Source organism: Rhinichthys klamathensis, unplaced genomic scaffold, assembly GCF_029890125.1.
Source record: "Rhinichthys klamathensis goyatoka isolate OS25496 unplaced genomic scaffold, OSU_Roscu_1.1 h1tg000006l_1, whole genome shotgun sequence".
In the NCBI taxonomy this organism is placed as follows: domain Eukaryota; kingdom Metazoa; phylum Chordata; class Actinopteri; order Cypriniformes; family Leuciscidae; genus Rhinichthys; species Rhinichthys klamathensis.
This window is the reverse complement of record NW_026606559.1, coordinates 300,204-321,847: the sequence shown is the minus strand read 5'-3', so window position 1 is coordinate 321,847 and position 21,644 is coordinate 300,204. Positions and strand designations below refer to the sequence as shown.

Here is a 21,644-nt window from a genome sequence, read left to right as displayed (position 1 = left end):
GCACAAGATAAATGGTGGTAAAAAATATTTTATTCCAGAATGCATTTTTTTTCTTTCCTCTAAATGGGACACAATGTATAATAAAATACAACTGCAAAAGTCCCCGAATCAGGGATTTTGAGTGTCAACGTTTTGCAAAACAAAAACCTAAAACAAAGATAAAAAGGGTAACTGCACAGCTCCTTCATAGAAGCCATATATGTACATCCTGTTGGACATCTCTAACAGGACAGTTTCATTTCTATGAAACACTGAATAGCCTCTTTGAAATCAACCTCTGTTCCATTTTCTATCATATTTTCATGTTTTTGTCTCTTTTTGCCCATACGCTTATCACAGTTTTTAAAAAAAACTGTCATTATTAATGATTCTGATGTTATGTATATAGTTCCTTCCTGCTATTGATGATCCTTCAGAGGCTCATAATGACTCAAATGTTTAACAAAATGATTTAACAAATAAGCTGCATGGACTTGATCACTCTCACAAACATCTATATACATCTATCACCATCTACACACACAGAAATATATTTTTAAAAGAGCAGATTGGTCATTTCAAGGAGCAGTCTGAGACACAATCTGACCAGAAGAAATGCTTGAATCCATGTCAAACTAGTCTTCATCATCATCATCATCACCAAAGGACAGCAGACTGTTGTTCTTCACCTTCACACCAGCTTTTGACTCTTTCTTGTCGCCATCCTCGCTTTTCTTCTTCTTGCTAGAGCTGGCCGTAATGCCTTTGAATTTATCAGAGGAGCGTTTGACAGGCTTCTTAAAGACGATCTTTCCGTCAGATGGAGGCTGTTCATCTGGAGAAAATGAAAGCATTTACTTTATACTCACTGAACACCAGAACATTAAGGGAGACTGGATTGATTTTCTACTTTTCCTATCATAACTCACAGACCTCTACAAATGTACCTGCCAGCTTTGTTATAATAAACATGTATATGCGTCGCAAGTAACTATCATTAACAAACCAGTAACCAGACAGAAATAATATAAAATTTAAAGAAGCCAGAGTGGGAGTTTGCAACTTGGGCAAAACTGAAAAATTATATTGCATATTTGCTCACCGTCTCAAATAAAAGCACATAATAAAACTTGCCTAATAGTAATTATTTATGTTACTGAATAATTTTCTTCAGTGAAAAGACAATAAAATTGGGATATAAAAAAATATCAATTCAATCCGTCACAGTAGTCTATACAATGAGAACAAATTGCCATTGCACAACCTTCGAGAACAGCCGCTTAGCAATTTAAATATTTAAAATGTGTGCAAATTTCACCGCAAAAGATCAAAGAGCTTGTATAATTATCTTCTTTCTTTCTTTCTTTCTTTCTTTCTTTCTTTTCATTTTTAGGCAAGAAAAAAAAAGTCTGCCATCACCCACATTCCGTCTGAGTAACACACAACCTAAAGGAATGTGGAGGACTAAAATATTTAATACATTTAATTGGCAAAATAAATATTTAGGTGGAAATTATGTCAGTGTCATTAAAAATCAAACCTTTTCTTATGAATAACATCTTTTAATGTGAATACTGTACCAATATTTATTGTATTCGTTTTATGAAATAACTAGAGCTATATTATGAAACGTAAAAATAATAAAAAGTATGCTTTTATCTATGGAATATTTATAAAAAATAAAAAAACATGCACCTTTATTTAATTGTAATTTAGATAATTATTGCATTCAGAGTATGTGGGTCATCATCAAGAATTTACTTAGAATTGCAATTCTAATGAAAGGTTTGGTTTGATCACATTCTTATCCATGAAAGCCATGCACGTCCAACGCATTACCTGTGTCTGAGTCTGTGTCCTTTGTATCTTTTTTGACTTTCAGAACCTCTTCAGCACTCAGATCTCCCTTCTTCAAGACCACGACCTGCGGCATCTCGTCCTCCCGATCACTGTCAGCACTGTCACCATCATCACACTGCGGCATCTGCTGCTTCTGCAACAACAACATTTACTTCATTTCCCACACTAAACATGTCATGAATACAATAGAGGCCGTCTGACAACCGATGGGCTGCCTAGATAGACAACATTGATTTAGGAGACATGCGTTCAGATAGCATTTTTACGCTAGCATCTCACTATGTTTTGAGGCATGACCAATGTGACTAAAAACACTTACCTTAGTGTCCACTGTCGGCCCTTCTTTATAACCAACATCATTCTTAAATTTCTTCAAAAAAGATGGTTCGGCTGGCTTCACCCATGATACATTACCCTTTTTACTCATTGTGTTTGTAGTTCAAATCAGACTGATAAACTGTAAATGTGCTTAATGTTTCACAAACACTAAACACACAAAAGCCAGGCGTGTAAATTTTGCGTCATCAATAAGTGCCTGGGAATGACCAATCAGCGCGCGCCTTCATGATTTCTTACATTGAGCAGCCAATGTTGCAGGCTACTAACTTTCCACAACATTTCCTCAAGAGGCGCTTGGCGGCTCAGAAAGCCGAATTCTCCATTGAGCCCCGTTTATATTACAGTGTTTCCCCCCCTATTGGAGACATTGTATACTAAACTGTATAATCGATTAGATGTATAGATTTTAATAGCTATTATTTGTTATACAAATGGAAATCCAAAAAAGCAATTCTGACAAACTGACTTTTAAAAATGTGTGATTATGCAGTGATCACAAACGAATGTGATTGGTCCATTATGAACAGCATTGAGAAAAGTAACACGCATCACAAGAAGCCTACATATTTTTCTACATAGGTGATAATTTTAACATAAGTAATCACACTTCAACATTAAAAAGCAATTACACGGGGTGAAGATGTTAAATACGACGTTTTTATTTAGGTCAACAGTGCATGTTTTTTTTTAAGTCCCGCCCATTATTGACACCGTGATTCATGCTGACTGTCACTCTACCTGTTCGATTTATTTCTGTGATGCACAGTAGGAAGTTTCATTATCATTTTATGTCTTAAAATGTTGTCTTATGTCTCAAGATGGTGGTAAAGTAGTGGTGTTACCATAGTCAAGTCTGGGTGAGGCAGTAGGACCGAGCTAGAATTATGTTGCCTGGGGTGTTTTATGCGTTGATCGCTGGGTTTTTGGCAGCTTTAGCATCATCTTCTGCTAAGTTGTCCTTGGGTGCTGATTATCTGAAAGGTGTGTGTGAAACAGCGCGGATCTGGATAGATGGTCAAGGAAACACCACAGGAGTTGATACCACAGCTTGTGACTGGGTAAGAAGTGTTATGTATATATATATATATATATATATATATATATATATACATATATTCTTATATCAGAATAAATGTGTGTGTGTGTGTAAGGCAAGACACCTCAGGTGAATAGGGTAAAAAAAATGTTACTAATAGATATCACCATACTTCACCAGTTGATTGAGTTTAGTCTGAAAAAAAACATTTTATGAAAAGCCAAAATCTTAAAATTGACAGAAGCATTAAAAACACTGTTTTTGCCTGTAGTGTCTCGCCCTGAATGAACAATGAACATAATGTCATTTTAATGTTGTCATTAATCGCAGTTACATATACCTCTGCGGCTGCTTTGTGGTGGTCTTCTGTTCACCTGCAATGCTGTGATGTGGACCTTCTTCGCCAAAGCCCTCCGACACTCGTCTTCCTCTGCCCGGGCCACTGTGACCACCACTGCCTCAAATTTTATCTTCTCTGTAAGATTGCTCAAACCCTCAAGTTCCTATTAGAAACTAGTTACTTACTCGTTTAATATGCATTGTCTTTTTCCCAGGCTATCCTTGGACATGTGATCTTTGGCGAAACTCATGCCACGTTGTGGTGGGTCGGTATCATTTTGACCCTGACAGGGCTTCTTGTCTTGCATGGATCGACTCCTCAGGCTCCACGGGAAAATGTGGAAAAGAAATATGAGTGACAGAACAACACAAACATTGCCTTAATCTAATGCTTGAAGTCAGATGGTGTGTAACTTAAACCATGTAAAGCTATTGAGCTAATAAGAATTATGCACAACTGTATGATATGTGCTGAATGTTTTTATTTCTGTCATGGGATTGTTTTATAAAATCTTTATAGTTAATTTATTATTGTGCTATGTGCATCATGGTAATGTTAATAATGACACGATGCAAAGCCTTGAAATGTGTCTCACTTTGTGCCTACAGTCCTGCCTCAATCATGTAGGTTAATGCATACTTCAGCCGTCAAGGGCACATTATGCAAGTTTATAATAAATTAATTTATACTCTTGGTAACTACTACCTTAAATATGTATGTCATACTGTGTAAATATATAATGCTGATACACAAACACTATTTTATTTTTTAAATGTATTTATTTTTGCTGTATATTTGACCAAATACAGCTGTGGATTTCATTTTGTTTTACTGCTAAACTTAAAGGTGCTCTAAGCGATGTCACGCGTTTTTTAGGCCAAAACATTTTTTGTCACATACAGCAAACATCTCCTCACTATCCACTGGCTGCCTGTCCCCTGAACACACTGTAAAGAAACGCGATCTCTGTAGACAGCCCAGGCTCCACAAACAGCAACAAAAGCAAACTGCGGCGACCCGCTCCCCGAAACATAACAAACTGTTCCAGCCAATGACCGACAAGAAGGGTTTGGGGGCGGGGTTTGGGGGGTTAGTGTGCGGATGAGGAGGAGGGAGGGTCTAGCTAGCCTCCGTTTTGTTTGACAATAGTTCGAACGTCAACAAGAAGTGATGTCACCCAGGATCGCTTAGAGAACCTTTAATGTTTCTCTGATACATCCTTTTTCAAGTCTTCCAAAGTAAAACCTATTTGCACGTGCACTCCAAGTAGTGAACAGGATGCACACTCAGATACATTCATTTTCGTATATTTTTTAATAATCATAAATTACACTGTTTTGGTTCATATAAATTATATTTGGATTAAATAGCACCTGATAAACAAAATGTGCTTTAAAAAAAAATCCACATGCATTTTTAAATGGAAAGTTCTTCTATTGTGTGTCATTTTGAGCAAACCACTGACCTGGACTCTATTTTGAACCCAACCACAAAGGCAGCATCTGTTGAGCACAGCTGGCCATTACAATGTATTCTGCTCAGAAATCACATCTGAAAATTGACTTGGTGCTACCAAGTCAGCCATGAGAAACATCAGGTAATGGAAAAAATCCAAAACATAACAAACAACGAGCCTGTAATGGAAAGATGCACAAGTATTTTTTTTATTTTTTTAAAAAGGTCGTAAATACAATGAAAAAGAAAGATATGACATAGAACAACAATAAAAATAAGCATTATATCAATCAGATCCTGGGATGGTAAATCGGATATGTGTTTTTGACAATTATGGAAAAGTCTTAACAGGTCTACAAATAAGCACCATAAGTTTATATTATCAAATACTGCACCAGAATTTGCATAGTCATGGGTTTATGCCTGTTTCAATGTCAGGCCATGTAGTACATTAAGGCAACATTAGAGATATTATATAATTGTTTTAACTGTGATGATACATCTTAAAAAGGTCCTATAGGAAAAAAGATCTCTTCCAGTTACTGAATACATGTTCTTTTAACCAAAACCAAATTATAAACTCCCGGGCAAAGAATAAAGGTCCAACCAAAAATGGCAAAATATTTAGTGGTCTTTTATTGGTCTTAACCATTTTAAATCACAAAGAAATCACTGGTCAGGAAATAAGCAAGAATTGCACAAACACTGCAGATAAAATAACTTAGCAAGGAATAGCCTTCCCCTCTGTTTTCTTTAAACATTTAAGCCATGTGGGTAAACTTACAGACAGCTTTTTACAGGAAGAAGAGTCTGTGTGTTGTTCCACTCAATGATGTTAATGGCTTCAAGCAGTTCATGAGTAGTTGAAAAATGTCTCCCAGTTCATTTGAGTTTAATGTGAGACCAAATATTCACTATAGGGTTTAAATCTGGACTCTGACCAGGCCAAAACATGAGCCTGATGGACTTGTTCTCAAGCCACTTCTTGGTTGTCTTTGCAATTTGGGCAAGAGGATTGCCGAAAATAACATTTGAATTTATTAAATAACAACTTTTCAATTGTGGGAAGCAAGCCATTCTGCAATATTCTCCTATACTCCAAAGCATTAAATGGCTTTTCACAGTGAAGCAGCTCACCAATACCAGCAGCTAAAAAGGCTCCCCACACCATGACACCTCTTTCTTCACTGTGGTAGAGATGCATTTATTATTAGATTTCTCAGCAGATTTTCGAAGACACCGCTCTGGAGCATCACCATGTGACTCGGGTTTCATCGTGACCCATCACTCCACACACAACTTCCCATATTCTGCCCAAAACTTCACTCTCTTTGATGTTTTTCCTGCTTTTTAAGTAGCGCATTTGCTTAAATCTTGCCAATTTCCTGACCAATAATTTGTGGTTAAAACAATTTAAAGCTTAGTGTTTAGCCATTTTTTCGTTTTTGCCCAGGAGTGTAGACATTACTGCTCCAGGAACAGCTTATATAATGAAGTACATGTTAATGAGCTAATGACAGAGTCACATCTCTCTGTGCATGACACAAGTTTCTCTTTAGAAGAGTGAGATGTATTTTTGGTTGTAAATACTGTTTTAAGGCACATTGGTACAGTACATAAATGTGGTTTCCAGAGGTAAAAAAGAAAAAAGAAAAAAGAAGAAGTAAAATTCAAATATTCACAGTAGTCTCTTTGCAGGTCCAATTGTGCCATTTCAGTCATCAGGAATTAAGCAGCAAACACCTTTACATCGAATAAGGCTCCAGAGGAATTTCAATCACATCCTCCTCAATGATCTCACCCTGTGGGAACATGGGAACAGGAGCAGAAGCATCTTTCTGGCACGAGAGATCTGTGAAAGGGCTCAACCAGGACACAGAAAGAGGACCTCCGAAAGCTGACTTTATAGCTTCCCAGGATGGAGTCTTCTCCCATGTAGGGTCTTCACGCTTCAACTTTTCAATACCCTGCAAAAAGAAAAAAAACACCACATCTGTGATTCTGTGTCTGTTGAAAGAGATAAATATAATCCATATAAGCATGGAAAACAACATCCATAGTGCCAAAAAACGTACATTCCATTAAGTGAACGGAAAAGGAAAGCAAATGGTTACCACCATGGTTAAAAGAAAAAGGAATGGGAAGTGATTTATTTTACTCATGCACCGGCGTGTTTAATAATCCAACTGGAAGAAATGGTTCAACTGTCACTTTATGGGAAAAAAAAAAAATCAAAAACACATGAAGCATGCGGCATGCCTTCACAGCATGTATCTAAAGAAAAAGAAAAACAGACTATTTTAAATAGCATGCGATCAGGCAAAAGGCACATCGAATGTGTTTGAACGGCCTTTATAGCGATAGCAATCAAGCTTACCTCCATCACACCAATCAAACAGGGACATCAGCCTGATTTAATACTAAACGTAATTAGTTGTTTTTAGATTCATTTTAATTCCCCAAACCACAAAGGCTGGATATGTCTGAGCAAGGGAACCATTCATAAGACAACACGAAAGAATAAAATAAATTTACAAAGACTGTTTGGGGAAACTAGGTTAGTGTTAAAGACAGAGAGGAAGTGGACAGAAAGATACAGACCAAGCACATTTGAAAACATTTAGACCCTTTGAGAGATTACAACACAGTGATTTTGCAATGTGAATAGAATTTCAGCTGCTGAATTTCCTGTAATACAACTTTAGACTTTTCAGAAGCAGAGATGGTTTCGCCTGCGCTTGTGCATTTAAGAAATCCAATGTCAGACACTTTAAAAGTGATACGTTGTTACATAAAGCACTAATGACCAAGTGTTTTAGGTTTTTAATTCACCTTTTGACAAAGAAGAACAGAATGATTGTCTTTTTCATACATACTTAAAAGTTCAAGCACATATCATCCGTTCATCATAACAAAAAATGTATATTAATAAAATGGAAAATATATGCAATTAACCAAAACAATGGCAACAATGGTGAATCAATAAAGTTGTCGAAAACACAATTTATCTTTCATGTAAGCCATAAAACATTTAAAAAATGTGTATACTGTATATAAATGTAGTTCATCTTATGGTCAAATTCCCACAATTTCTTAAGCCTGTTCCTTTCTTATACATTTCTGCAAACCAGGTTTATGGAAACATACCAAGTAAATCAGCAATTCTGTTCTGTAATGGTAAGTGCTGTTATCAATCAAATTGTTATGTATCACAGCAAAAGTACTCATAATATCTCAATGCAGAGTCTGTACATTTATAAAATAATTATTCCGATGGAATTATTTTCACTGTTATGGTTTAGGGGTGTAACAATGATCTGACATTGCACTGATTATGGAATTTATTATTTAATAATATCCAATCTACATGTTAAATTCTGTGGTATAATACATGTGAATGCAAAAACTGGTGGATCACTTTGCCAATATTCAACTACAGTAGGAACAGTCCCTTTAGTTACATTTCTTTAAATTACCATGTCAAGTTATTCTAATCAAAAAATCAAAAGTAATCGAACCAAATTGTGATCAGATGTCATGACTGCATCATTTAGTGAAGAATCATTTAGAATCCAAGCTTTGTCAGAACAAATATTTACACCCCTATTAAATTTCCTATCATTTTTTTTATAAAGCCAAAGTCTATAACCCATATTCAAGAGATAGTTCACCTAAAAATGCTATGCTGTTACCTCATGTTATTCCATACAAACACAAAAGACTTTAGTTCATCTTCGAAAGTCCAATTTTCATTTTTGAACTACCGCTTTAAGGCCTGATCACACCAAGAACCATAACAATAATTATATTGGCACCCACACCAACAAATGATAATTCTGTTTATTATAAGTGCGCATGGCAGGTATGTCATCGGCCGCTTAACATTTTTTAGCTGCTTAAAGTCATGTGGTTTCTGATTGGCTGTCACTGTTGTTATAATTCATCAGCTGGAAAAAAAAATAATTCTGAAAGTGATTCCAACAATATTGTTCCTCTATGTCATTATAATTATACAGTAGCTGTGGTGTGGACTTCCCTATTCTCCTAGTATTACAATCAGGGCTTGAAATGAACACCATTTCATTGTGTAACGCAGTCACTCCTACTAGCCACTTTGGTGGGTTGAATTTTACATATAATGAATATTTATTTTCAATTGTAGTCTTTTAAAAAGGCATCTGAAATAATAAACCAAGTGCAATGTAGTGTTGTCAAATATATATACATTTCTCGATGCATATCGATACTGAAATATCTGAAATGCTTCCAATACTCATTTTGGCAGAACAAACACACGATACTAGCTGCGCTTTTCTCGCTCTCATCGACACACGAACCCGCCTCCCCTCACTCACTCCTTTCATTTGCTCTGGATGAATATTGTTGCTGTTACAGGGCTTGAATTTTGGTGTGGGATTGCTCGTATTGCGCATAATTTTACTCAATCCCACAGATTTTGTGCTCACACTCAAAGTGCCCGCATATAAAGCCGTCTCTCAGTACTAAATTGAGTTCTTTTCTGCTGCTTATTGCGCTTAAACTGTCAAAAACACACAAAATAATGTCAAAATGCCAGTCTTGGTGAGTATTCACGTAAACACAGTCAGTTATGTTTTAAATGAACGACAATGCATGTGCAAAAGTATAATGGATCCGTGTGTCAGGTCTTAAAGTGACAGCAGCCTAATGTACCTGCTGTCAAATTATGAAATAATATCAAAAATATCTATATGTCAGTTTTACCCATGGAATCGATGTCAAAATTGTGGCCAGTGAAAATGCTGAGTGGCTAATAACTTTGGAAAACCACTAGCCACGGTGGCTGGTGAGAAAAAAAGTTAATGTCAAGCCCTGATTACAATAGTTATAGATATCGTTATGGTTATTACCATCCTTGGTGTAAATGGCCCTTGGTGTAAAATGTCTTGTATCTGTAAGAATAATAATCCTTTTTAGTGAATGGTTGTCAGTGCTCTTATGCCGTTAACCAGGAAAGAACATGGGTTTTATATCATAGATGGGTATAAGGAATTAAAAGAAGGTATTTCAGAAAGTAGGTTACATTCTGAAGAGATTACAATAGTGATTATATTAGCATAAATTGGCTTCTATAATCTGCACATCATCATCTTTATTTCAGTGTAGCTAGGCAGAGATGCTTGAGAGTATGACATGAAGCTTCCACTTTCTGTTTTTAATTCAAATAAATAAGAGGCAAGAATAATTGGATATGCAATGATTTGTTCCCTGAAAAAAGAAAAAAAAAAGAAAGATGAAGGTGATTTAGTCTCACTGGTAAATGCTCCGCTCAAGTCCGGATTAATTAAAAGACGCTCTTTAAGGGCAGTCCAAGTGCACTCGAGTCTCTAGCTTAAAGCTTCCTGAGCTCAGACCACATACTGGTAGGGGTCGGCTTTCCCGTGTTCGGGTGTGGAAAACGGGCTAAACCATGCTATCGAGAAGGGGTGTCCGAATACCGCCTTCATGTTCATCCATTTTGTTTTTTTAGCCCATCTTCTCTCTTCCTTTTTCAACTGCTCTATGCCCTAAAAACAAGAGATAACCGAGACTTCAGAGTGTGTGAATATTACAAAACAAGAGGAAAAGAACAACTGACCCATTCCATAAAACAGACCTGTAACCATATTTTCATCTTAGATTAGATAATATAGTGATTTTCATAATGAAAAATCATGCCAATAAGTTTATGTTCAGAATAAAATACTAGCATACTGCTTAGTTCAGTGCAGTATACTATACACTGCATACTGCCCACTTATTTTATAAAAAGATTGTGAAACAATGCATTGCGTAATGATATGTATTTCAAAAAGTATTATGCTACAATTATATTTTAAACAGTTTTCATTCAAATCAAATAAGGATTCAAGAAAGTTAAAAAGTACATCTGACATTACCTCAGGGTTATTTGTCACACTAGGAAAATAGGTCAAATTAAGTGCATTGCATTTTGGGATGATGGTTCACATATAGTATTATTCTTGGAAATATTTTTATCATTTCCTTTCAATAAATATGCAATCATTTTAGTTCATTCATCAATCTGAGAAAGGAAGGTCAAGTTGAACGCATTGCATTGTGGGAAATTTGCTTACTGCACACAATATACACTACCATTCAAATGTTTGGGGTCTGTATGATTTTGTAATGTTTTTTATGTTGTTTAATCAAAAATACAGTAAAAACAGTATAATTTAAAATAACTCTTTTCTATTTTTAATATATTTAGATTTAATTTATTCCTGTGATGGCAAAGCTGAATTTTCAGAATCAGAAATCAGTATCAGAAAGAGCTTTATTGCCAAGTGTGCTTACACATACACACAAGGAATTTACCTTGGTACTGAAGCTTCCAGTGAACATATACAAATACAACCACAGAAACATAGTAGTAAAAATTTAAGAATAAATATAAATATTTAAATAAATTCAAAATCAATACTAACAAAAACGCAACATGAAACAACGCCTAAAAATCCCAAAAAAGTATCCGTGTACTTTCTTCAATGAGTTCTATATCTCCAGACTGGTTTGTCTGATGATGTGAACGCGATACCTTCTTGTTACGACGAACACAACGGATATATATTCACCTCAAAGAAGAAGGAACATGCATTGCATATGCGTGTCGCGCTTTTGTTAGTCTTGATTTCTCACAACTTGTGTGCTTTTTCTGGGCGAGATGGAGTGACATGCGGTGCTAATAGGCCGGGAGCCAGGTCCACTCCTCAGGATGTATTTGCTACCTTTTTTTCACTACACTAACATGACCAGTCGTCTAAGTACAGCATGGATAAGCAGCAAAAAGATCTATGAACCAAAGATTCATTCTATTTTATGCTTTAATAAATCTCACATTTGGTTAATTGATTTTGTATGAATGTACCCTATGTTGCACCCTGACCCCAGTCCACCTAGGGGCATAACATTACTCACTTTTCATGCATTTCACTTCATATAGTATAGCAGTACATAAATCAAGTCTCAACTCTTTTTAGAAATATTGTTCATATGCAAAAAAATATGGAATGGTAATGCTTGAAAGTTCTGTTTTCTCCGATTTGAGGTACAGTGGAGAACTTTGGTTATACCAACTGTAATCCTCTATAGAAAGGTCATCTTGGACTTAAATTGAAGCTTATAAACTTGGGAAGTTTTTCACGTACATTTGAGGCATTGATTTGTATAATAAAACGCTTGAAAATGATCACTTTTGATTACAATTTGTCAGGCGGACAGAATCTTTGTTGTCTTTTGGGGTATGTTGAGGCTGATATTTGACAGCAAAAAGGCAGCAATCCCCAGAATAGCCTATTTTTCTGCTAGTTTGCCCTATCTGTCAGGATACACCATGCAAAATTGTAGGGTTATTTGACCATTTATGTAGCTGCAATACCTTAATATTCACAATTACACCATTCTGCCAAAAGCTTTTCCCAAAAAGGGTGTTTTTTGGCCCCTGAGGACAAATGGGGCCGAGTTGGGGGTGGTCATTATCAACTTGTGATGGCCCAAGGTATAAGATAATAGGAAATAATAGTGAAAAAAAGGTAGCAAAAAACATCCTGAGGAGTGGACCTGGCTCCCGGCCTATAACAGAACAAAGCTGAACGCTGGTCACTATTATATGTACTTGGGGTGTAACGGTACATGTATTCGTATTGAACCGTTTCGGTTCGAGGCTTCCGGTTCGGTACGCATACAAACCGAACGATTCCTTGGACCATTTTTCCTGCCGACAAAATTCGCGCTGGCGCGATCACCACAACGTTGCGCAACATCAAATGGCAAACGTAATGAAAGCGGAACGAAACTGCGCTATTGTGCTTCACGGATCGTTTATCAGTTCGGAGCAGCAACATCTGTGCAGCGGGAGCCGATCTCGATCAAGCGACACTGTTAAACTTCATTTAACTTCATTTATTCACTTATTCAACTTTCATTTGTAATGTCATTTCATTGTAATGTAACTTACAACACAGCGCTAAGAGATCCAGTAAAGAAAACATTTGAGTTCGCCATTGAAGTAATAACATCGCTGCGAGATCTAGTGAGAAGCATTCACATTTCTCCGTTATTAACCATAGATCTCTATTAGATCAAACAGCGCTGACGTGGACACCAGGAGAAACATTGTGCCGTGAATTAACTAGTAGGCTAATACTTTACGTCCACAGACCAGCAACATTCACCATGGATTTAATATAGTAACACTAATTGTAACCAGTTTGGCTGGAATAGTGAAATGCTTTCAAGTACTTCACACATCTTTTTCCAGCACTTCAAAACTCAAATATTATATAAATAAATAGCCTATATGAAGAGTTCAGATGCAAAAGCCTCTAAGTGCCATTTGAAATTTTCTTCTAGAATGATCATTTTTATGAAGCTTGTATATTTAAGTTCAGTAATTTCACTCAAATGACAATTAATAGGCAATCTTCATTGCCATTTAAGTGAAATTACTGAACTTAAATATACAAGCTTCATAAAAATGATCATTCTAGAAGAAAATTTCAAATGGCTTTTGCATCTGAACTCTTCATATATTTAAATGTTATTTTTAATGTGATGACCAAAACATTATTTGTTCATCCTTTAAAGATGACACCCATTTATAAACCTGAAAGTTTCAAGATGAAGGAAAACTCACACTTATTTAAAAAATATTTTTTCTTTTAACAAATAGGAAATTTCTCTTACTTTTTGCTGTATCGAAAACGTACCGAACCGTGACTTTAAAACCGAGGTACGTACCGAACCGTGATTTTTGTGTACCGTTACACCCCTAGGACATTTTTTTTTTTTTTTTTTTTTTTTTTACAAATTCTCCTTTTGTGGTCCATAATAGAAAGAAGGGAATACGGCATTAGAACAACACCAGGGTAATTAATTTATGACTTAATTTTTCATTTTAGGGTGAATTATCCCTTTTAAGTGTCACATGATCCATCAGAAATCATTCTAATGTACTGATTTGGTGCTCAAGAAACATGTCTTATTATTATCAAAGTTGAAAACAGTTGTGCTGCTTAATATTTTTTTGTGGAAACCATGATACATTTTTTCCAAGATTCTTCTTCACACATAATTTTCAAATTAAAAAAACAACAACGTTTTAATCAATGCTAATGTCTTTACTGTCATTTTGACTAATTTAATGCACCCTTGCTGAATAAAAGCATTACAAAAATTGAACGGTAGAGTATATACTGCAGAAATAGTACACTACAAGTAGTATGATAGTATGCTATTCTGAGCAGATGCTAAACACCTGCAATTATCAAAGGCATCTAGTGAACAGTATATACATACACCATTGTAGTCCATCAAAGAGAATCTGATGGCAGGGTCAAATAGCATTCTCCTTAGAATAAGTTTTAAAGGATCGAGTTGCATCTTTAGCATGGGAATATATGTGGGTTTTGTTTTCCAGGTCAGTTGTTAGAAATTCACAAGATCATGTGTTGTGTAAGTATGTTACCTACAGCACTGGACCATTTGAACTCATATGTCAGATGTCAATATCACATGTCACCAATATACAGTATATTTTAATAATAAATAGCAAATAAAGCTGCACGATTAATCATTAAATGATTGAAGCATCCAAGTGATTTTATTCCTAAATGATCCTATCTTTTTGTCAGAACCTCTAGTAAATTTTGTTTAGTTGTCTATTCAGAATCCTAATCTCTATTTTAAACAAAATAAATTCATGATTCTCAATTTATCCAGAATCGTGCAGCTCTACTAGCAAGGTACGGTAACATGACAAATAACCAGCATGAATGTATGTTAGCATACTACTATTCTCAATACACAATGACCTACTTATACTTCTTGTATACGTGTTACATTTCACTTCAAGCACAATAGCATTTTAGATAAAACTGTCCACACATTAACCTCAAAATAACAGCGCATATCAGGCCACAAGCACTACCTCCACCACATTCGCCCACTGCCTAAAGGAAGCGATCTCTTACCGTCTCATCTGTGCAGATGGAATGGATTTGGGTGCCAAACATCACAGAGGTGAAGATGAGGAAGAGGAGGGCCTCAAAGCACAGGAGGATGAGGAGGATGACAGTGGCTGGAGGGGAGAAGGAACTGCACTCTTGGGTCAAGAGGGGAGAGGGAACACATACACACGGGATTAACACAAGCTATACAATTTACTAACACAAGCTATAAATTATTTGTAACTAGAAGAAAAAAACAGGGTTAGCGGGCATCTAGATTTGCATGTGCAAACTGGGACAAAACACGGTTGGAAGAATCTAAACATTAGAACATGGGTTAAGAGATTTTATCTTTTAGCTAAGCTTGGTTAGCAACATTCAGCTGACCTGTTTGAAAACACTGATTACACTGTTTGGCATATATGGATTTCTCTGATAATGCGTATCTTATCTGTAAGAAAGCAAATCAAAAGCTATTCTTGCTAAGGATATTGAGAGAATTTTCTATAAGTCAGGTTCTGCAAAGAGTTTATATTAGTTTAATTGAGAGTGTTTAACATAACTGTGTGGTTCGGACGAGTTGCATCTCTGAATAAAGTAAAATTAAACAGATGCATCTCTGAATAAAGTAAAATTAAACAGAATTACAAGAGTAGCAGGTACAGTCATAGGATCCAAGCAAAAATCAGTCGATCAATTATATGAAATTGCTGTTCAGAGAAAAGCTTTGACTACAACAAGAGACACAACACACCCCTTGAATCATGTTTTTGAATTATTACCATCTCGTCGTCGTTATAGAACACCAAAAGCAATTTTTAGCGAATATATAAACAAACTTTTGTACCAAATGCACTACGTCTTTTGAATAAGGGGTAGGGAATGTGAATGTTGATATTGTGGATGTTGTGTATTGTTAGATGTATTGGGTGGATGTTGTGTATTGTAACTAAAAAGACTCTCATCGAAGGCTTCATCGATACGACAGCCTGATCCTCAACAAACCCGTCTCCATCCCGGAGTGATGACTCTGATCTTAAACCAGATGGAACAGGATAATATTCTAATTTGTTCCAAACCAATCTGACTTCTGACCTAAAATGCTGCCTGAATCATAATCATACACTGCTCGTTCAATGGCCAGAGGAGAACTGTTTTTTTTTCTCTATTCTGCCAGCTGATGGAGTTTTGGTTCCTTGCCATTGTTGCCTTTTCCCACCTTTGTTGCCATAGGCGTGGCTTGCTTAGTTGGGGACATTAAATGTAACATTTAATTTAATATTTAAAATTTTATTTAATATTCAACAATAATATTGATCTGCCTGCATTGACACTATTATAAAAGAACTGAACTGGACGATGACATCACGGTTTACTCCAGAGCGGCTATTTATATATAAATGAACTAAATTAATAACTTTTTTAAAACAAAAATGAAACATCACTGAACTTACTTAAGCTGGAACTTTTATTTTCTTCTGGAAACAAACTTTTTCGCATTATTTTCCTGTTATCTCTGTAAAGCTGCTTTGAAACAATCTGTATTGTAAAAAGCGCAATATAAATAAATGTGACTTGACTTTTGATGAAACTCATTTGAACAGAGTGACTTCCCAAAAAAACCTCCCAATAGTGCTGTGAGTAGTCACCAGCACACACTCTTAACATTAAACACAGGTTAAAATGCATTCATGAGAGGAAAAAAATCAAATAAATCGCAATGTTGCATTAAAATGTCATATAAAAGTGTCACTGGAGCTGTGGTAGGAAGGCTAGCACACATCCTCGAACATATCGAGCCGTGGCGCTCATCTGTGCAGTCTGAGTTTGAATCTAGCTTTCAACATTTGCTTACATGTATATCACTTCCCCTTCTTCATTACCTGCCCTTTGACCACTCTTTAGTACCAATAAAAGTGGCATTACATTACATTTGCATTATATTGCTTGGCCGACATTGCAGCACTTCCCCAAGCACACAAACTATGGTCTACTTTTAGAATACATTTATGGTGCTTTTGCATCCTTTTTGGATATTAAAACCGTTATTTACATTGTAAGTGAATTAAAAAACGACCAGTATATTAATCACAATGTACTGGATAGAAAAACACCTTTGGAATGAGGGTGATTAAATGACAGAATTTTGATATTTGGGTGTACTGTCGCTTTAAGAAGTACTTATGGTTTGCAAAGGTTGGACTTCTTTTTCCCAGTAGACAACGTTCTAAATTGCATGCTTGTCATCTGACCCTGTCATCTAGAGGTCACTGGGGGTCAAGTTATCGGTCTTGCTAACAATAACCTGCTTTTCTCACTTACTTGTCCAGTCATCTTCAAAGCAGTAGAGAAAATGAAAGACCACCATGACCAAGGTATGCAGAGAAATCAGGCAAATGTACATCTGGAAAACACATCAGAATCAACATTAGATGGTTTTTAGTGCTGGTTTCAAAGAATCTGAATGAAATATGAAATAAAATATGCATTTAAATCCTTGATTACAATCAAATTAATATTATTACTACCAAATTCAGAGGGGAGTAATTAAAATCTTATATCAGAGAGTCCAAGACTACTTCTGAATCTTTGCAACACTTGTGTTAGCCACAGGTTGTAAGCATTTTACAACTCTGTTTGTGGTATTTATAGAAGTGTGCAGGATGAGACTTTTTTTAGTACTTACTGTGAAAAGCACAAAATACTTTTGGTTATTTTCCCCGACGCAATTGTTTACCCAAGGGCAATGATGATCCATCTTCCGTACACAGCGCTTGCAAACACTAAAATAAGTTTGAAAGAAAGGGTGGAGAGAGAAAAGAGATGAAAAAGTAACTTTGATGCTTCGAAATGGTTGACCCTGATGTATAGTGCTGCTGCCATTATGCATCTATATGTCTCCATATGTTCCTCTCTCACCTGCAGTGGTGAGCTCTATCCGGCTTAATACTGCTGCACTTGGGACATTTGTAAACCACCTGGCCTGGCTTCAGCTGCAAGCTCTCAATGTACTCCTTAGTGGCGTTGCCCTTTGGCACGGCTCCCTAAGAAAGCATAAGGCAACTTCAGTAACATTTTAATAGTTTATGACACCCTGCTGAAGATTTCGGGGAGACGGGGGCAGACATCACACAAGTCTCTTATCGTAACACACGAGAATGAACATTATTGGTTTTCGCATGTCAACTGAACATGCTTGAGCAGAGCTTCCGTTTACCACAACTGATTAATGTTTATATGTGCATAAAAGCCTAAATTTAATCTGTTCATCATATAAAGTGATCAAGTCTCTTAGGAAAATTTTGGACTAAACCACTCAATTCATATGGATTCGTTTTACCATTTATTCTTTATGAACTTCTTGAAGTATCAGTTGCGTAGCTGTCTAAAGAGGGACAGAAAACTCTCAGATTTCATCAAAAAGATCTTGATTTGTTCCGAAGATGCACGAAAGTCTTACGGGTTTGGAACAACATGAGGGGGAGTTTTTGGGTGAACTATCCCTTTAAATTGCAAACATGCTACAGTGATGACATTTATGCCCAATATTTTTATTCTGCTGTGTAAAGTTTGTTTTGACACCGTCTGAATTCAAATTAATGTATATTTTTTATCTAGGTTGTAAACGGGGTTGTTGTGGGCCCCTTTTATGCTCATGTTAATTCTGTTTGCGTTATGTTGACATGATTTAATGTTCAAAAAACATATTTTCTTTTAATTTACATTGTTGCAGGATTTTTTTCACTCTTTGTGTTGCCTTGTCCAAATACCCACACTTGCTGTCTTCGCACTTGACCACTTGTCTACTTGCATGAAGTGTTCAAGTAGGCGTAAAGACTGCAAGTGTGTGTAGAACCTTTGATTTACTCGATGGGACACACTTATAGTCTTGCAAAAAATGCAAGTGTATACAGAGCTTTTATTTATTGATTTATATTTTAAAATAAACTTCTACATGTCTGTTCAGTAGTTGCTATGTTACTAACATACTTCAAGAAGTTCAAGACCTCAAGTGTGGGTATTTGGACAAGGCATCTGAATGGTCTGTTTTAGTTTCTTTCTTTTTTTTTAAACCCCACCTTCCAAAAAGCATAAGCTGCTCTGATTGGTCAGCCTGTCCCCAGTCAGTTGCGATTGGTCTACCGCTGTCGGAAATGTAACACCCTTACCATAAACATTAATGTTATGTTGTAACATTTTAATTATTATTAAACCATTAATAATAATAATAATAATCATATAACATTATTATTAAAAATAATATATATAAGTGTTAAATATGTGATATATAGTGCTATAATTCCCCCTATATACTGTATAAAATTCCCTCATAATGGGGATGTTGTCTCCCCTACCCAAAGGCACCATGAAAGCATGCATTTATTGCTGTAAGTAAAACCCACCGGGTCTGTGCACATGGCTCTGAAATGAGACGCCAAGGCGAGGAAGGCCAGGCTATTGAACAGGGTGCCGTTCACCAGGCAGTAGGTGAGGTTCTTCGATGGAATCAGCATGAGGAACAGCACGACAAACTCAGCAAAGAAGACAAGAAACCAGGTGATGATCGCACAAACGATGCCGCAGGCATCTCTGATGAACCACATGTTGTTCTGTCGCTCATGACAGGGAGGAAGACACTGTGCGGGCTGCTGGCCACCGGCCTGCCTCTCGACGTCCCTGAAGCGCGGCACTGGACTTCTCATCCTACCACAGAGATGCCATCCTGTCGGGGATGATGGGGGAAAAGGAGTCAAAGTTGGATTAAACCGTCTAATTTCATAGCAAACGTTTGTGCACAGTCTATTTTTAGTTCACAAAACCAAATGGTTAGCAGAAGTATAGACGTGTGAGGACAGTGGATCACAGAAAACGTCCAAAGCGACCGCACGATGAATTAAAATGATTTAAAATAAGACAAAACAAGCATTAAAATAAGCTAAAACGAAAATCAAAAAGAAATGATAGGCCTATTTCTTGTTTAAATCATTCACTCAACAACTGTCATTTTTATGTAAGAACCAGCATTTGCAGTCTTGGAGAACCTCATATATAAAAAGTGTGATTTCTAGACATGGAAGAGTCAAATTAATAAAATGATAGATGGATGGATGGATGATTTTAATTAATACAATTGTTCTAGTTATGTCAAGCGCTAAAACATTTATTGGAGTGGAAATTGCTATTTGTGAGAAAAAATCATTTCAAAACCATGTCATCACAAATTACTAGAAAAGTCCAAATTAGTGTAAAAGTAAAACGAAAGCCTGGAGTCATTTAGTAATTAACATTTAGGCCCTAATTTGGGAAATTAATAATTTAGTAATATTTCATTTAATTGTTTTAATATATTTCCACTAGTTTCTGTAAATAAAGTTTGAAAACAAGCAGTTTTAGGCAGAAGTACCAGAGATAATTTGTGTAGTTATTTAATTGAACTATTGTCTTTGGTAATCGGTGGACTTGGAGTCAAGAAGCTTGAGATCCACTGGTTTAGGAGACACAGAAGGTCATATTTAGTGGACACAGCAGTATGGGAGCTGCAGTCTCTCTGATAAAGTCACTTGAGCAGAACCAACAATGTCAGTAGAGGACACACTGTAGTCCCAGTCTTTTATTTCCCCGGTTATGGCCCAGAAATCAATACTACATCCAACTTTTGTGCTTACTGATGACATTCCTATCTACTTGAGTCCATAATGAGACAGTCAAGCACCGTTCAAGAGTGCCAGACATTATTAGCATTATCACTATGCGTTTCAAAATAAACCTCAATAAACAGCCCAAAATCTGGTTTAACAAGCCAAAGAAGCCGAAACAGGACATAGTAACACAATGGCGTAAATAACGCACTGACTGTGCCAACTGCCAATTCAGCAATAATATACAACAGCATCCAAGCGCACTGTTTATCATTTAATTACATCTCAATGGAATATTAATGACAGTTAATAATAACAACACGATATTGATTGAACAACACTGAAATCAAGCAGCCAGCTGTGTGTAGAAACCTGCGTTACCTGGCCATGGCGATACTCACATATTTGGCGACATTGGTGCTCCTCGCGTTTGCTCGCCCAACCAAGGCCGAGAAGATCCAATGATGCATGGATCACACTAACAGGGGAACATGTTCTAGGTTAGTTTTAACACAGTAAAAAGTGGTTTACCCGATTAATGCACAGAGGCTGGTGAAATGCTGCATTTTTGTGCGGTGCCAGCTCCTCCCTTCGCTGGAGAAACTGATAGCCACACCTCCCTAGCTTTCACTGGAGGCGCAACTGGACCACGATCCGAAATGGAAACCACTTCCAGAAAATTCATCATTGGACTGCTAGGCGTTGCCAAGGAGACTGAAACTTGAGTTATCTTATTAGGGGGCGCTTCGAGGCTCTGAACGCAGAATGTCCCATTGACCCGCATTCAAATATATGGTTGTTTTTATACTATTGTATATATGTTGTACTAATACGATTATAATCCTTTAAAACTGTCACTTCATAAAAAATTGAATCAGATACACAAATGCATATAATCTCCATAACGTATTGTAAAATTACTTTTTAATGTAGCCCTTTAAGTCATCACAAACGACTGTGATTGGTTCGTCTTGTCCAGCGGAGAGAAAAGTAACAGATTCCTCGTGGTA

The 21,644-nt window shown here is 36.4% G+C and overlaps 3 protein-coding genes across 4 annotated transcripts; 1 reads left to right on the top strand and 2 right to left on the bottom strand.

Annotated features, from left to right (window-relative positions):
• Window positions 1–348: 348 nt before the first annotated feature.
• On the bottom strand, window positions 349–2,382 carry kiaa1143 (KIAA1143 ortholog). The gene is made up of 3 exons (XM_056258410.1): window positions 2,159–2,382; window positions 1,819–1,972; window positions 349–814 (listed from the first exon to the last, which is right to left on the bottom strand). Exons 1-3 carry the CDS (start codon window positions 2,264–2,266, stop codon window positions 615–617), a joined length of 462 nt encoding a protein of 153 aa, XP_056114385.1. The 5' UTR covers window positions 2,267–2,382; the 3' UTR covers window positions 349–614.
• A 568-nt stretch (window positions 2,383–2,950) lies between these two features.
• tmem42a (transmembrane protein 42a) lies at window positions 2,951–3,951 on the top strand. Its single transcript, XM_056258397.1, has 3 exons — window positions 2,951–3,236; window positions 3,545–3,691; window positions 3,769–3,951. The coding sequence occupies exons 1-3, from the start codon at window positions 3,063–3,065 to the stop codon at window positions 3,910–3,912; spliced, it is 465 nt and encodes a 154-aa protein (XP_056114372.1). The 5' UTR covers window positions 2,951–3,062; the 3' UTR covers window positions 3,913–3,951.
• A 2,522-nt stretch (window positions 3,952–6,473) lies between these two features.
• zdhhc3a (zinc finger DHHC-type palmitoyltransferase 3a) lies at window positions 6,474–21,285 on the bottom strand. 2 transcript variants are annotated; one of them, XM_056256869.1, is made up of 7 exons: window positions 21,036–21,283; window positions 19,399–19,718; window positions 17,915–18,039; window positions 17,682–17,778; window positions 17,318–17,399; window positions 15,020–15,150; window positions 6,474–6,976 (listed from the first exon to the last, which is right to left on the bottom strand). In XM_056256869.1, exons 2-7 carry the CDS (start codon window positions 19,696–19,698, stop codon window positions 6,755–6,757), a joined length of 957 nt encoding a protein of 318 aa, XP_056112844.1. In that variant the 5' UTR covers window positions 19,699–19,718; window positions 21,036–21,283; the 3' UTR covers window positions 6,474–6,754. The 2 variants fall into 2 exon arrangements, with proteins under 2 accessions (XP_056112844.1, XP_056112852.1); XM_056256877.1 differs by lacking the exon at window positions 6,474–6,976 and adding an exon at window positions 9,726–10,555 and having other exon boundaries at window positions 21,036–21,285.
• Between the last annotated feature and the right edge of the window lie 359 nt (window positions 21,286–21,644).

What these genes read in the sequence shown, in the direction of transcription:
- zdhhc3a (XM_056256869.1), bottom strand. Translation starts at nt 19,698, where the DNA reads ATGAGAAGTCCAGTGCCGCGCTTCAGGGACGTCGAGAGGCAGGCCGGT. An exon ending in AGTATTTTGTGCTTTTCACA is followed by an intron (nt 17,400 to 17,681) that starts GTAAGTACTAAA and finishes TGTGTTTTCCAG; the next exon opens with ATGTACATTTGCCTGATTTC. An exon ending in CCATCTGCACAGATGAGACG is followed by an intron (nt 6,977 to 15,019) that starts GTAAGAGATCGC and finishes TTCTTTTTGCAG; the next exon opens with GGTATTGAAAAGTTGAAGCG.
- tmem42a (XM_056258397.1), top strand. Translation starts at nt 3,063, where the DNA reads ATGTTGCCTGGGGTGTTTTATGCGTTGATCGCTGGGTTTTTGGCAGCT. An exon ending in ATACCACAGCTTGTGACTGG is followed by an intron (nt 3,237 to 3,544) that starts GTAAGAAGTGTT and finishes CATTAATCGCAG; the next exon opens with TTACATATACCTCTGCGGCT. An exon ending in CCTCAAATTTTATCTTCTCT is followed by an intron (nt 3,692 to 3,768) that starts GTAAGATTGCTC and finishes TCTTTTTCCCAG; the next exon opens with GCTATCCTTGGACATGTGAT.
- kiaa1143 (XM_056258410.1), bottom strand. Translation starts at nt 2,266, where the DNA reads ATGAGTAAAAAGGGTAATGTATCATGGGTGAAGCCAGCCGAACCATCT. An exon ending in GGCCGACAGTGGACACTAAG is followed by an intron (nt 1,973 to 2,158) that starts GTAAGTGTTTTT and finishes TTGTTGTTGCAG; the next exon opens with AAGCAGCAGATGCCGCAGTG. An exon ending in GGACACAGACTCAGACACAG is followed by an intron (nt 815 to 1,818) that starts GTAATGCGTTGG and finishes CATTTTCTCCAG; the next exon opens with ATGAACAGCCTCCATCTGAC.